The sequence below is a fragment of the Rhinatrema bivittatum genome, chromosome 12 (genome assembly GCF_901001135.1).
Source record: "Rhinatrema bivittatum chromosome 12, aRhiBiv1.1, whole genome shotgun sequence".
Taxonomy (NCBI): Eukaryota; Metazoa; Chordata; class Amphibia; order Gymnophiona; family Rhinatrematidae; genus Rhinatrema; species Rhinatrema bivittatum.
The window spans coordinates 59,052,709-59,069,193 of NC_042626.1; the positions used below are offsets into that span (position 1 = coordinate 59,052,709).

The 16,485-nt window shown below is 43.6% G+C and overlaps 1 protein-coding gene across 1 annotated transcript in view; it reads right to left on the reverse strand.

Moving 5' to 3' along the window:
- MAP3K14 (mitogen-activated protein kinase kinase kinase 14) overlaps nt 1–16,485 on the reverse strand; it is a 78,837-nt gene that overhangs the window by 43,229 nt on the left and 19,123 nt on the right. The window contains exons 2-5 of the mRNA XM_029573311.1: nt 13,623–13,897; nt 13,410–13,482; nt 12,325–12,538; nt 11,393–11,986 (exon numbers count right to left, since the gene is read on the reverse strand). Of these exons, the coding sequence (XP_029429171.1) occupies nt 11,393–11,986; nt 12,325–12,538; nt 13,410–13,482; nt 13,623–13,875 (1,134 nt within the window). The 5' untranslated portion in view covers nt 13,876–13,897. The remainder of the gene's footprint in view (nt 1–11,392; nt 11,987–12,324; nt 12,539–13,409; nt 13,483–13,622; nt 13,898–16,485) is intronic.

The window sequence follows — 16,485 nt, forward strand, 5'->3', positions numbered from 1 at the left end:
TAAACAACTCCTGAAGGAGTGGAAACCATTTCTGTCTCAGCCAATGAGGGGCTACGAGGATCATAGTCCCTCAGTCCTCTTGAAGCTCCAGAAGAGTCTTCGTCTCCAGAGGAATCTGAGAATATGCTTACTGAAGACACTTGCCCCAATGGTGAGCAATGGCTGGTTTGTCATCTGACCTGTACAGGGAGCAGAACTGAGTCACCTTCCTGTTGCAGGGGGGGTGCAAACAAATCCACGTTTGGGCTTCCCCAGAGGTGGAAGATCCAATTCACTCATCCTGGTCCAGCAACCACTCACGGGTTCTGAAGGTCTGAATCAATCTATCCACTATCATTTTCTCCATTATGGCCAGATACATGGCCCCGAGTACCATCCTGTGGGATAGGGCCCAGGACCAGATCTGGATCTCTTCCTGACACAGGAGGTAAAATCCTGTGCCTCCATGCTTGTTGGCATACCACATTGCTACTTGGTTGTCTGTTTGGATCTGGACGATTTTGTTGGACAGCTAATCTCTGAAAGCCCACAGAGCATACTTGATCGCCCCAAGCTCCAGGAAGTTGATCTTACATGGTACTTCCTTAGGCGGTCTATAAACCCTGGGTGCGGAGCCCCTCTATAGGAGCTCCCCACCCCAAGGTGGACGCATCCGTGTTTAGGACAATATGTGTAGGGAGAGTTTGGAAAAATATTCCCCAGTCTAAATTTGAGAGAACTCACCACCAGGACAAAGAGTCCCGGAAAGACCGAGAGATTCGGATGTGGGCCTGGAGGTTCTGAGTGGCCTGGTGCCACTGACTTCAGGACCTCTGGGCTCTGCGCTTGTGAAAGCATGCCAAGGGAGTAACATGAATGGTTGCTTGCCATGTGGCCCAACAGCCTCAACATATGCCGAGCTAATACCTACTGGCTCTGTTGAATCACCGCTACTATGGACGCCAAGGTGACCGCTCCGGAGCGTGGCAGGAAGGCTTTTTCCTGAGCCATGTATAACAGTGCTCCTATGAAATCCAATCGAGGTGACTGGCTGAGATGGGGAGTTTGGGTAGTTGATGACAAACCCTAGTTACTCCAATACCCGGATGGTCAAGCACATGGACTGATCTGCCCCCTGCCTGAGAGGCGCTCTTGATCAGCCAATCATCTAGGTAAGGGAAAACATGCACTCCCACTACAGCCAGGCATTTTGTGAAGATACATTGGGCTGATGCTAGCCTGAATGGCAACACTCTGTAATGGAAGTGCTACTTTCCCACCACAAATCTGAGATACTTCCTGTGACTTCGAAAGATCTCGATGTGAGTGTACACGTTCTTTAAAACAAGGGAGCATAGCCAGTCCCCTTTTTGCAGGAGGAGAATCAGGGTGCCCAGGGAAACCACCTTGAACTTTTCTTTTTTGAGAAACTTGTGCAAGACCCTCAGATCTAGGATGGGACAGAGTCCCTTTGTTGGAATCAGGAAGTACCGGGAGTAGAATCCCTGCCCTCTTTGCCTTGGTAGGCCAGGTTCGACCGCTCTGGCTGTAAAGAGGGTGGAGAGCTCCTTTAACAGTACCTCCTGATGCACTATTGGTCCCCAAAAGGGCACGGAGAATTTGGTGGGACTCCCAATAAGTTCAACTGGTACCTTTGACAGACAATGGACAGAACCCATTGGTCTGAGGTTATATTGGGCCACCTATTCACAAAGAACCACAGCCTGTGAGGAAAGGATTGATTGCACCCTCATTAAAAGAAAACTGTTATAAGATGTTATACAGCTGGAACTATAGTCCTATGCATATACACAAAATATATCAGACTAAATCAGGGATATACCCCTTTATTCAGTTTTGGCAGAGTTTAAGTGGTTATCAGAGATGAGTCATTTAGATACGATCTATACTGCTTGTCAGGTATTGTTGAATGTATCCGACACCATGACAGTACCTCACTCTAAACACTTGGATTACTATATTTTTGTTGCAGCACGGTGTGTATTAGCTAAATATTGGGGTACCCCTGACGTTCCTCCTTTATCTGAGTACAGAAGAAAGTATCCCTTCTATACAAATTGGGCAAAATCACAGCGTGTAAACAGAAAACCATTCTTGCTTTTAACAAGGTTTGGGATCCTTATGTTATTTGGCAGTCACTTGAGCAAACTAAAGGTCTTGGGGTTGGCCTTATCACTTCATGATATGCATGCCCCACATGGGACGGGATGAGGTAAACCCCAACTAAGGACGTATGAGGGAAGTACTCCCTTTTGGTTCGGTCTTGTTTTTGGGAGAGAGCTGAGTTATTGTATGATTCATAATTCTTTACAAAAACTATGCTTTATGGTCTATTTGAGCACGGGGATCTGGGAGGGAAAAGGGGAAAAATTTAGGGTGTATTACTTAGATATTATTTCTGCTCTATTTAGAAGATGTTGATCATAAAGTGGTTTCTACTCAGAGGATTGACATGAACAACAGTCATGATATACTTAAGGAGGAACTCGACCGCTAGCTGGACCCTGCACTCTAACTCCTCCTCGAAAGTTGCCAATGTGAAAACCGACTAGGAGGCCAGATATTCCTCGGATCAGCGACTGACACAAGGACCAGTGGAGACTGTCGCAGACCCCTAGTATCAATGGAGGATGGGCACTGCTCACCGCAGGATCGCTCCAGGGGCATCACGGCTTGCACCGGTGCTGACCTAAGCCTGGCACCGAGCAAAGGTGACCGATGCCAATGCTTCCTCAGCTTCCCTCGTTGCTCAGCCCGGTCTCTCTCTTGATCTGAAAAAGACAGACATGAGCCAGTCCCCGGCTCTCCTACCTGTCGGCTGCATCAACAGAACTAACAGCCCTGCCAATGTTGAGGGCTCAATGTCAATCTGTGCGGCTCCCAGGTCCTTTGGTGCCAATGCCGCCGATGCAGATGGCTTGGACTTCCTCAACCCGAAGAACTTCATCTTGTTGAGTCGAGCACGACGTCCCATTGGGGTCATCTGGTAACACAAGTGACAAACCTAGAACTCATGTGATGCCCCCAAGCAGAGGATACACATATTGTGCGGGTCCATGATGGACAGTCTTCGGGCACTGGGGCTTCGACAGAAATCGGACGAGGCCATGTTGATATGGACAGAGGGGAAAAAACGACATGCGAGGATGGCAGGCAACCGAAACCACCTGGCACCAAGGCACCACCGCTATGGGGAAAACTAAGGCAAAAGTAAACTTACAAACCGTCGAAAAACCTGGCTAAGAGGCTAGAAGGAACCAGAGAGGGACCTGCGAAGAAAAATGTGAAAAACCCGGAAATAATCTGTGGAAAAGTTTTCCAAGGCAATTTTCTGAAGAAAAGCCACGAGCTCACTTCACCGCGAGGCAACATTTCTGCAGAAAGAAAAGACTGAAGAGGGACCCCGCATAAATGCGTGGTATAGGGCATGCTTATTGTGCCTAGTCAAAGTTTTAGAAACTTTGACATAAGTTTTCCATGCCGGGCTCCATCCAATGTCATCACAGATGTGTGAGGACTACCATCCTGCTTGTCCTAGAATACTGGATGAGCTGCTGTCAGAAATTGAGACCAAAGTTACTTCTGAAGGGAAGCTGCTGAGTTGCCACGCCAGAGCTAGCACTAGAGCTGCCACTGAGGAGGGAGACATAGGGATCTATGCCCTGCTTTAGAGAGAGAGAGAGATAGAAGGAATACTGAAAGGAGAGAAGAAGAAAAGCAGACTGGGGAGGAATATTGATAGAAAGAAAGAGGTAAGCCATTAAGTGAGGGGAAATGCTGGGAAGAAAGTGGACGAGGAAAGGGAGACGAGGGGGAAAGAAGCTGGGCAAAAAAGTTAGATGAAAATCCCAAAAATTGTGTGTACAGACCTTCATTTTCAGTTTTTATTTTATTTTTCCTGGGAACTTTTCAGTATTTGCTTAAAAAAAGGAGAATATCTGTGGAAAATATGACTCCACGTAAATATCTGAATTTATTTTAGTGGACAGAAACTAGGCCATTTATATCTATATGTAGATATATATATACACACACACACAAATATATATTACATATATACACATTATATATATGTTAAACATATTAGGATTCTATAGCAAAAAATTTCCAACTTTTATACAAAGGGCTATCTTTCAAAATTATTAACATATTCCTCCTAGTCCTGGAGACTATTCTTAAACATTAAGGGGTGTATACAGTACAAGTGGTTTACCTGTAACAGCTCTCCGGAGACAGCAGAATGTATGTCCTCACCAGTGGGTGTTGTCAGATGGAGCCTGGTGTGAAACATTTATGTCAAAGTTTCTAGAAGCTGTTGGCATTCTCGACTGAGCATATGCAACCCGACACACATCACGTGGGGCCACCTCAGCTTTTGTAGCAATCAACCTGAAATGTGAAGAACCAACTCCGAGGGAAAGGCAGGTAGCGTTTGTGAAGACTTACATTCTGCTGTCCTCAGAGAATACCCGATACAAGTAAGCAACTTTTGCTTTCTCCAGAACAAGAAGGAAGATAAGTCCTCATCAGTGGGGAATCCCTAGCTACAGACTGCCTCAATAAAAAAAAAAAAAAAGGAGGGAAAATAACTGGAACCGTATTGTCAACAGGCAAACCTATTTTTTGGTGGCAACAGCCATTGTCCTTACTTTTTCCTTTATTTTAATAAGGGCAACCTAGAAAAATAAAAATAGAGTTGGGTTCTACACCTCAAATAGATTCTTTGGGTCAGACTAACCAAACCTACTGTTCTGTCATGAGTCCTTATCCAAAGGATGAGACATGAATGTGTGGACTGAACTCTACATCAAATTTCCACGGAGGCCAATCTCTGGCAGACCCAACATTGCCATGGCTCTGACATGCTCTACCAGATTCAGACCTGTCTGAGCATAACAGGAAGAGATGTAATCTGCTAACCAAACAAAGATTGCACTCGGCAACAGCAGTTCCAAGTTGGTTGGGGGATAAACGAAACAAGACGTTAGGTGGACTTTCTATATGCTCAGGCCACTCCAGAGAGGATGCCAAGGCTCTCTTGCAATTCAAATTGTGCATGCGCTTTACCCTTGTTAATACATGGTCCAAGGAAAGAAGTTGGCAGGACAATTGTCTGGCTAAGGTGGAAGTCTGACACTATCTTAGGGAGGATGTGTGAGCAAAACCACTTCTGTTGCTAAAAAAAAAAAAAAAAAATCCCAACAACTTAGTATAAAGCAGTGTTGCCAGACACTTTATCTTGAGATTATGTACCCTTTCCCAATTGTGAAGGATAAGAGATGGGGAATTCCCCAACCTGCTCGGATTTCTGATTGGCATCTCCCATAGGAATGGAAGCCAAATCTGTCTAGGTCCAGAGAAGGCTAGGAGAACCATGATCCCCCCTCTGAGTTTTGGCTGGGTCCTTGCCACCGCAGGAATCTAAGAATAAGTATACAAAAACCTCTCAACCCAATTTAGAATGAAGGAATCTGAGACCAGCCTACCTTGGGTCCCTTTCTGTCCAGAGGATATCTACCACAGCTGTTAATATATGTTTGCTACTCCCTTGTATAAGGACCATTTGTGATAACTCAGGATCCAATTCAGTCTGTCTCCCAGGTATGTGACACTCATCAGGACCACTCTTAAAACATGGCTGTTCCACACATGGACAAATTCCCACCATAGAAGACATCAGCCTATTTCTCCCTGCTTCACTAGCTGATTGTCTGTCTAAATGAGAGCAATTTTATTGGCCAACAGATGCCTGAAAGCCCTTAGAGTATATTGTATTGCCCTTAGCTCTAGGAAGTTTTATCCAATTAGGTTTTCCCTGAGTAAACCAAAAACCCTGGGTGTGAATTCCCTCTACTTGAGCTTCCCAGCCCAGGTTGGATGGATCCATGGTTAGGACAATTTGCATTGGAGGAGTTTGGAAAGAGATTCTTTTGTCCATATTTAATTTAATCAGCTGGCAGGACAAAGTCCATGAGTTTATGGACAAAGCAGATGCTGTCTTGTAGATCGTGAATGGCCCAAGGCCACTGTGTCCTTAAGGTCCATTGGGCCCATTTCATATGAAGACATGCTAGGGCAACAACGTGTACTATTTATGCCACGAGGGCCGAAATCCTCAACATGTTCCATGCCAATATCTGCTGACTCATTTGTATCTCCCTCCACTGTGGACATCAGCAGCATGATTCTCTCCTGTGAAAGAAAGGCTTTTTTTGCCTGAGCTGCATCTAGCAGCTCCTGTAAATTCCAATTGAGATGATGGGCTCAGATGGGACTTGGGGAAATTAACAATGAACCCCAATTTTACACATTCATTTTGCATCACCTCCTTAAAATGTTTTCCTCCAGCCAATCATCCAGGCAGGGGAATACACGTACCCCCAAAGTACAAAGACGCACAGCTACCACAGCAAGACATTTCGTGAACATGCATGGTGCTGTCATTAGGCCAAAGGGCAGACCATGATATTGGAAACTGTATCTTCAGGCTACAAATCAGAGATATTTCCTATAACCTGGGAATATTTCTATGTGGATGTAAGCATCCTTTAGATCTAATCAGTCTAGTCATTCCTCTTTTATAAGGAAAGGGATTAAGATGCCAAGGGAAATCTGGAATTTTTCCTTCAAAGTCCTTATGAATAGAATGGGATGGAACCCCCTGTTTATTTGGATCAGAAAGTACTTGGAATAAAACTCCTGCCATTTATTCCTTGGTGGAATGGGTTTGACTGCATTGGCCTTTAAGAATGAAAGAGTTCTTTTTGTCCTATAATCTTTGATTCTCAATGGCTTAGATTATTGCAATTCATTGTACATAGGCTTGCCAGCTTATTCCATCAAGGTGATACAAATAGTTTAAAGTTTAGCATCAGGGATATCGTCTGATGCTAAATTGCATAATATCACTCACTTCATTGGTTGTCAGTACATTAGTGTAGATTTTAAAAACATACGTGCTCGCGCACATGGATGCGCAATTTTATAACATACGCGTGCTGGCACGCACGATATAAAAACCAGGGCGGCATAGAAATTTGCAAGTTTCGCGCGGATCGCATCGCGGCCTTCCCCAGTTACCTGCCACCTACCCTTCCCTCTCCACCCCCTAAATGCTACATACCTTCAGGATTTTTTTTTTCGTTTTTTTAAGTTGCTCCTCCTCCGGAGCATAAGTAACTTGCGCGCACCGACAGACTGCCGGTGCGCACTTCCTTGGCACAGTGACAAATGGCTGCTGTACCAGCGCCTCCATCCCCGCCCCTCCCCCAGTCCGCCACTTTTTTCAGCCCAGCTCTTGTGCGCGCCTTTTAAAATACGCGCATAAGGCCCGGCCACACAAGCAACCCCTGTTTTTTTGGGTTATTTATTTAGGAACGCGCCAGCCATTTAAAATCAGGCTGAAAATTATTAAACAATATCTTGATTGGGCTCCTCTCAATCCTGCAGCTATACAGACCTCCAAGAGCTCTGCGCTCAGCTAATAAAATGCTTCTTGAAGTTCCACCGCTCTAAGCTGACACTCCTATTAATAACTAGAGACAGAGCCTTCTCTGTTTCCGATCCGCATATATGGAACTCCCTGAATCACTGAGTACCATATGCTTTCAAAAAAAGCTCTTAAGACACATTTATGAATTCAGGCCTTTGAAGTACATCATGGGTCTATCAAGAAGTGATCATATTAAAACCAGCACTAGCTTCCAGTTAAGTGCCAATCTAAATTTAAACTACTAGTTATAATACATAAGCTCTTAAATGTAGAACATCCCTATATGGTAAGAAATAAAATTAAGTAGTTTACCCTGGCCTATCCACTATGCCCAGCATGTCAAAGACCACTCCAAATGCCCCCCCCCCAGTTGAGAAAACAAACTACAACAAACTAGAACTAGAGATTTTCGTTTGCCACTCTGGCACTGTGAAATGCTTTACCAGTGCATCTCAGGGAAGCAACCGATTTAATCATGGTTAGGATGATGGCTGATTTGATTTTATGTTGTATGGTCAATTTAGTGCAAAATATGTGATTTTGTGTTTTAGATTGGTTTTATGACTGTTCTTATGTTATCTACACTGAACTCTATCCATCTGGAAGTTGCAGAATACAAGAATTTTAAATAAATAAGCTGATCAGGACCCTGCTCACCATTTCGCCTTGGCACAGCTATGTTGTGTGTTTTTTTTTTTCTGTTTTATTGCGCTTGTTTGTTTTTTTTAATTGTGTACATACATGCATGTAATCCACTCTGAACACAAAGTAGAGAAAAGAAATCTTTTTAAATAAATAAAAGCTCTTGATGTTGAAAAACAGACCAAGAGCTTCTTGATGGAAGGTTTTCTAATAGATATAATCTGTATATGTTCTGGACTAACATCTCCTTGGCAGGTAGAAAAGCAACCTTGGTGCCCCATTCTAATTCCACTTAGATAAGGACAAGCCTGAAACATAGCACAGTGGTCTTTCATTTGAGACTCTGCTTCCTTGTTCTTATCTCCAAAGAGATTCTGCACAGTAGCGAGCCTGTCCTGGACCTTTTATCTGAAGTCCAAGGCCCACAGTCATGCAAGTCTATAGGCAACAGTATCCATTGCAGAGACTCTCCATGCAGTCGCCAAAACATCAAGGGTCAGACAGACTATATGCTTCCCACACTCCATGCCCTTGTCCATCAGTGACTCCAGGGCATCACACTGCTCATGAGGTAGATACTGCAATAACCCCTTCAGTGTTTTAGGATGTTTTACATGTATTGGCTCAAAGAAATGGTAGGAAACTATATGGGCATTGAGCATAGCCCCTTCCTAAGACCTAATTAGACCACAGCCAACTGAGGCAGCTGTTGCTTCTCAAATCCAGGACCTTCTAGACAATATATTGCAACTGCCTTCTTATTTACTGGAGTCAGAGGAGGCGGGGCTTCTACCACATTCACATCTGTCTCTCCTGAAGGCTCTTGTGGACAGGGTCTGCCACAACATCCTTGGGTAGAGGGATGGGGGAATTCATAAACTGGAAGATGTCAAGCATTTTGACCCTGAACTCCTCCTCCTCCTTCTTCTGCAAATAAAATAGAATTGCATCTGTCATTCTCTCCATAAAAACCATGGAGGATACTTTTCCTGTGGAAGAGGGCCCATGGAGAGACATAATGACCCCTCTTGATCAGAGAATTTCCCAGATAATAACTGTACCCAAGAATATAAGTCTGTGCCATAATGGTAGGTTGGACTGAGCTTGCATCCAAGACCTCAATGAGGCTCAGTGAACTTCAATGTCTCAAAGAAGCTTTCTTGGCCAATGTACTGGAAAGTAACATCAGTGTGATAGCACCTGATGTCAGTTCTCCTCTGCAAATGGCATCAGGGCTCCTCTGCCATGTGCTCAGAGAGCGTACAGCAGTCTGTAAAGATACCAATGCCCACTATCTTTCACTTCAATGCTTTCTGGTTCCTTCAGTCCAGTTACTCCACAAAAACTAACAATGCTAAGACTACCTGGGAAAGAGGAGGAGAAGTCATGTCCTGGGTCACTTGAGGAAAAAATTGGTGGCTAATATCTAGACTCTTGGAGTCTGATGCAATTCCTGTGAATGATATGGGGATGAACTGTCCTCTCTACAAGAATGCTCTGAGGAATTCAAGGCAGCAACCAGAATTTCCTTGCTCCCAGTATCACAGAGACCAAAGCTAATGCTTCTTGGCCTTCGCTTGGTGCATGTCATCTGAGCTCTTCAATGCTGGTACCAAAAAAATGGAACCTTTCACTTTCTTTGGGTGGGAGGAGATGGACCGTGGTCCGTTCTCTTGACCCTTATAAGCACTTGATACTGAGGGGGGGAGGATCTCCTGATGTTGATGCACTGCCAGTAGCAGATGCTACTCCCAGGTCCCTTGATGTTAATGCCTCCAATGGCAACATCTGATGGTCAGATAATGCTCCTGAAGAGATTTTTCATTGGCTCTTTGACAGGAATGGAGTTATCTAGTTTTCATGCCAGGCAAAGCACACATCTATTATTCACTTATTGAAGCTGTTGGCTTTCTGGGACATCGGCCAAAAAAACAAGCAGGATGAAATTGAACAGCTTTATCAACCAAACCCTAACTGATGCCACCTGGTGCTCCAATGTTGGTGCATTAGGCAGCCAATGAAAAATAAAGAAAACTTGAAAAAGAGCACTTGATATAAAATTAACCAGTGAAGCTAAGGGGTTGACACAGAGAACCACCAGGCCCCATGCGGGAAAAATGAATACTAAGGAACTTTCCTTCACAGACAGAAAGAGAGAAAGCACAACTGTAGGGCTCCATAGATAAATGGAGACTGAGGGGATGATGAACTCGTACATGTGAAAGATTCTAGAAACTTTGATGTAAATCTTCTCCACTGGGGTCCATAGGATGATTTCACCCACTGATGTGGACTGATCCTGCTTGTCCTAGAATAAGGGATCCCTTGTGTTTAGGGACTGTAAACAGAACCCTGAATTTCCTTACTGTGAGTGGGCCAGATAGAGGTGTGCGTGTGTGATCGATATCGTCATTTGATATGGTACACTAACAGGCCGATACAGTACAGTGCGCTCCGATGGAGCGCACTGTTGGCCTGCTCTTGGACGCGCGTCTTCCCTTACCCCCTATTCAGTAAGGGGAGGATAACGCACGTCCAACCCGCGGCACCTAATAGCGCCCTCAACATTCAAATGCATGTTGATGGCGCTATTAGGTATGCGCGCGGGATACAGTAAGTAAAATGTGCAGACAAGCCGCACATTTTACTCTAAGAAATTAGCGCCTACCCAAACGTAGGCGCTAGTTTCTGCCGGCACCGGGAAAGTGCACAGAAAAGCAGTAAAAACTGCTTTTCTGTGCACCCTCCGACTTAATATCATAGCGATATTAAGTTGGAGGTCCCGAAGGGTAAAAAAAAAGTTAAAAAAAAAAAAAAAAAGGGAAGGAAGAAAAAATTTAAAATGGGCCGGCGGCTGTCGGGCCGAAAACTAGACGCTCAATTTTGCCAGCATCCGGTTTCCGAGCCCGTGGCTGTCAACAGGCTCAAGAACCGACGCCGGCAAAATTGAGCATCGGCTGTCAAACCCCGCGCTAGGGACGTGCTAGTGTCCCTAGCGCCTCTTTTTACCACTGGGCCTAATTTAAATAAATTTTTTTACTGTATCGGCCCGCAAGTTAGCACATCTATAAAAAGGAGAATGAACACACTTTGGGCAAATCCTTGAACAAATACCTTACTTCAATCAAACTATGCATCTGCTACATCAACTGGCTTGTATTTTATTTATTTATTTTTTTTAAACAGTGGTGCTGCTCACTATAACCCCCATAAATGGCACAATTTCCCTCCACATAACATGTCCTGTGTTTCTATTACCTCTGTAAGAAGGACACCTTCATTCTGCATGTAATCGTTATGATCCAATGTGCTCTCTTTCCACATCTTGGCTATAGCAATCAGGCTTTTTGGCTCCTCAGTGCTCACACTCCCTTTTAGAGCATCCACCATGCATTCTTCCACAGAACGGTCAGAGATGGTTTTGACAAATGGGCTGCCAAATTTTGGGAAATCATCTTCTGGGTTCAGACCAGACACGCAGGATTTTCTGAATGCACAAGCCAAATAGTCAATGAACTTTTGGGATGTATTAGACTGCCAACCACAATTGGGAAGGAAGTCTAGCACTGGGACACAAGAGGGCTCTCTGATGATTGCGGAGTGAAGGCCAGTCTCAGGTTTAGGGATCAAGATGCCCCATTTATGTAACTTCTCAATCCCAACATGATAAAGACACTGATCTCGGCTGATCAGTTTGTGCAGTTCTGGTTTGCCTTGGATAGTAAGGAGGCGATTGGTAGGCTGGAGATTTACTTGTTCCTCTTCACACACCTGCATGCAGAAGGAATCCTTCGGAGGTTCAACTAGCCAATTGCTGTTTCTGTAGGAGGTGCATTGCTGGGACTTATCTTCCTGCAAGCCAAAAGTTATACCAGATTTTAGTCAACTTGTGTAACACAGAAATTGTTTAAAAGAAAGAAGTTGAAATCAAAAAATCCTATTTGGGATTCTTCCCATTCCACTGACCTATGTCCAAAACTCAAGTTTCTCAAATTAATAAAATTGAGTAAGGATCTTTGTATATGCAAGTCACGGTTTTCTCTTCCTCATGCCCAAAAGAGGCAGATCCTACCACCCATTCCTTTATATCACCATATATACCTTTGCCTTGCCAGTCTCACACACAAACCATTCTTTTAATCTGAGGAAAAATACTGTCAACCTGATAGGTACAGATATGTTTCTCTTACCTGAACTGGTACGGGTGAACAGCTCTCCTGCTCTGGAGTTCTGGATTTTCCATTTGCAAATGTCTTACTTGTTGATATCACAACCATGGACCCTTTCTTCCTTCGTTTTTTCTTGGCTTTTCCACGCTGCCTTGACTTCGAGAAGACAGGGGCCATTTTCCCTTCTGTTGCATTTGCCACATTATTGAGGATGTGTTCAAAGCTTTCCAGTGGGCTGCCCAAACAACAACAGTTATTTTAATTCTAAGAACAAAACAGCACAGCAGTATGCCAGCTAGTTTTGGGGCTAAACTTTCAAGAAGCTTCCAGATTATCCCCTTCCCCTTCCATTCAGGTCAGGGCCTGAATCCACAGGGAAAAAGCTTATCAAATGAGGTTCTTGAAGACAACATCCTACAATTCAAATTGGATGTAACAAAAATGTCTACTCTAACATATCATTCTCTGTAATACATTGCACAGAACAAGGCCTTGCCCAGTTCTATAGCTCCCAATTCATCTTGAATTCTGACTAAAGGTTTTGTAAAACATTTGATCCAGAAAATAAAATCAGCTTGGAGTATTTTTTCACCCAACTAGGGACGCACTGCAAAAGTGGGAAGGAGCTCAGAACCAGGCAGATCATTGCATTTCAAAAAGTTAACAAATCAAATGATGTAGCTTGTTGGTTTAAGGCAATGTCCTGCTGCAGCAAGTCCAGAGCAGTTTGAGGGGGTCAGTATGACTGTGCCACATCTCTGATGTTATTACAGACATGTCATGCAGCTGGAGCAAGCAGAACCATCAGCTCCAGACAGAACTGATCAACATGACATTCCATACCATTACCAACATCTCACACAGCACTTATACACATGTACATTAGCTCATGTACTTCCTGTATGTCCAGCCAAGTGTGATATAAGAGCTGGTTCTCAGTTACCCTCCCACCAACTGTTGCATCATAAGGAAGTGGATTGGTATGGCACAAACTGATGCAAACCATGGAAAGTGCTCCTCAATTAGTGACATTCTTGCTGGTCCACAGCATTAACTAATGTCATAAATAAAGACCTATGATTAACAAGATTTTAAAATGCCCAAACCTGTACTGCTTAGACCCAGTGATGTAAAGAGCCCTCTCTGAAGAGCTAGGGCAGATCTGTTGATTGTTCTCACCTGTTTGAAAGAAAGAAAGGAAAGCAGATATTAGACCAAGAGCAAGTCAGGATGAAATTACCCAAACACTACTTCCTTTGGGGGGTGGGGGGGAGGAGGGAAAAGGGGACACAGGCATCAAGACTGCTTTTTCTTCTTACATTCAGGGTGACTGATGATAGAGATGGTTGCCGAGTTTCCCTCAATCCCTTCTTTGGCTGTCCCTTTGGTGATCACATCATTTAGAATTTTCCAGTGATCAAGTAAAATGCTCTTTTCTAGGTTGTCAGGTTTGCAGACTTTACTGTGCTTGTCCTCCATGGCTTCACACAACCCCTTGTTAACGAACGGTGCCTTCTGATGCCCGACAGCTGGGTGGGAGGCTCCTTGGGATTCAACCCCCAGCACAGCCATTCCTCAATGATATATAATAAACCTGAAAGAAAGCAACGTAATCGGCTTATGGCTCAGAGGTTTTAAAACATGGAAAGAGAAAGGGCAATTGCATAAACTCTGCACTGACTGCTAAAATGGATAGTGCAATGAGGGACTGAACTGGTGAGGATATACATCTTGAAATGGCAAACTATAAAAGGAATGAATTTATGGCAACACCACTTTCCATCTACAAAACTGGATGTGTGTGTAGTAGGAATGTGTATTGATAAAACTTTGGTTTCATCTTTTTCCCCTATTTCAATTTAGTGTGCAATATGAGTTTTAACAGTGCGCACTAAATCAAAACAGTAACTTCACTGTGTGTTCACTGGTCTTTGTACTTTTTGAAAGTTTATTCATTCCGTTCCACTCATTTTATTAACCTCTATCATACCTCCCCTCAGTCGTCTCTTTTCCAGGCTGAAGAGTTCTAACCTCTTTAGCCTTTCCTCATAGGAGAGTTGTTCCATCCCCTTTATCATTTCAGTTGCCTCTCTCTTTACCTTTTCTAAATCTGCGATATCTTTTTTGAAATGTGGTGACCAGAACTGCACACAATACTCAAGATCCAGGCTGAGGGCCCGGCATGGGAAATCTCTCCAGCAATTTTTTCTTCCAATTCCAAATCACCAAAAAAAAAACAAGTGAAACAAAATTTAAAAAATCTGTGAACCTGGAAGATGTAATAGGGCAAATTGATAAACTAAAGAGTAGCAAACCACTATACATCCCAGAGTGCTGAAAGAACTGAAAAATGAAATTGCAGACCTATTATTAGTAATCTGTAAACTGTCATTAAAATCAGCTATGGTACCTCATAAGAACATAAGAAGTTGCCATACTGGGTCAGACCAAGGGTCTATCAAGCCCAGCATCCTGTGTCCAACAGTGGCCAATCCAGGCTACAAGTACCCAAAAACTAAGTCTATTCCACGCTAATGATGCTAGTAATAGCAGTGGCTATTCCCTAAGTCAACTTGATTAATAGCAGGTAATGGACTTCTCCTCCAAGAACTTATCCAAACCTTTTTTAAACCCAGCTACACTAACTGCACTAACCACATCCCCTGGCAACAAATTCTAGAGTTTAATTGTGCGTTGAGTGAAAAAGAACTTTCTCCGATTAGTTTTAAATGTGCTGCATGCTAACTTCATGTAGTACCCCCTAGTCCTTCTATTATCCGAAAGAGTAAATAACCAATTCACATTTACCCATTCTAGACCTCTCATGATTTTAAAGACCTCTATCATAGCCCCCCCTCAGCCATCTCTTCTCCAAGCTGAACAGCACTAACCTCTTTAGTCTTTCCTCATAGGGGAGCAGTTCTATCCCCTTTATCATTTTGGTCATCCTTCTCCATCGCAACTATATCTTTGAGATGTGGCGACCAGAACTGCACACAGTGTTCAAGGTGCGGTCTCACCATGGAGCAATACAGAGGCATTATGACATCCTCCATTTTATTCACCATTCCCTTCCTAATAATTTCTAACATTGTTTGCTTTTTTGACTACCACAGCACACTGAGCTGACGATTTCAAAGTATTATCCACTAGGACACCTAGATCTCCTGGGCGGTAGCTCCTAATTATGGAACCTAACATCGTGTAACTACAGCAAGGGTTATTTTTCCCTATATGCATCACCGGGTTGATCCGGGAAACGAAACTAAGGGGGTGACTTGTATGGCACAGCAGATGCTACCATAAGCTTTGCTGGGCAGACTGGATGGACTGTTTGGTCCTTTTCTGCCGTAATTTTCTCTGTATATCAGGTCTTTTTCTAGTGCTTGCCATCCTAAAGGACACGAACAGTTGATAAATTTGAGGAATAGGTTCCTTTAGACTATTTTTGCATGAAGTTAATTTGGAGAATTTTTGGTTGTAAATTGGACTTCAAGTATTTTTGATTGCTGTGAACACCCATCAGAGTGACCAGTCTTCATTCAGAATCAAAGGTGCTCTAAAGCAAGGACATTGGAATAGTGAGTACACCTATGACAGCAACTAAAGAGAAACTAAAAGACTGTGCGGGTACCCACTCCCGTGAGCCTAAGGCCTCGGAGGTTTATCCTCCTCCCTGCCAGAACTCGGGGCAAAAGGACGGTGTTGGTGTAAGATAGGAGAAAGCTGAGAGTAAAAGTAGACCTGGAGACAACCGTGTGTCCCTGCATTCTGGTAGGTCCCTGAGGAGGGGGTTATATTTTACCATGTTACCATTTGTTCCATGTAAACGTTATTTTCATTTAACTTTCCTGTTCCATGTAAACCGATACGATGTGCAAACGGTTATCGGTAAATAAAAGCCTTTAAATAAATAAATACTTTATTTACATTCTACCTTTCAGGCACTTCAAAGCAGATTACATTCAGACACTCAATACTCCTTCACTGACCTCTCCCACCACCTTCTCTTGCCCCCCATACTTTCCTCAATGACATCGTTTTATTCCTGGTCTCCCAAAACCCATGTTTTAACTTCTTCCCCTCTTTCATCCACCCCCTCACATCACTTAGGAGTGGGGAGCAAAATAGCTATTGGCTACCAACAAGCAATGAGAAGAAATGAATACGCCAAATGTGCTA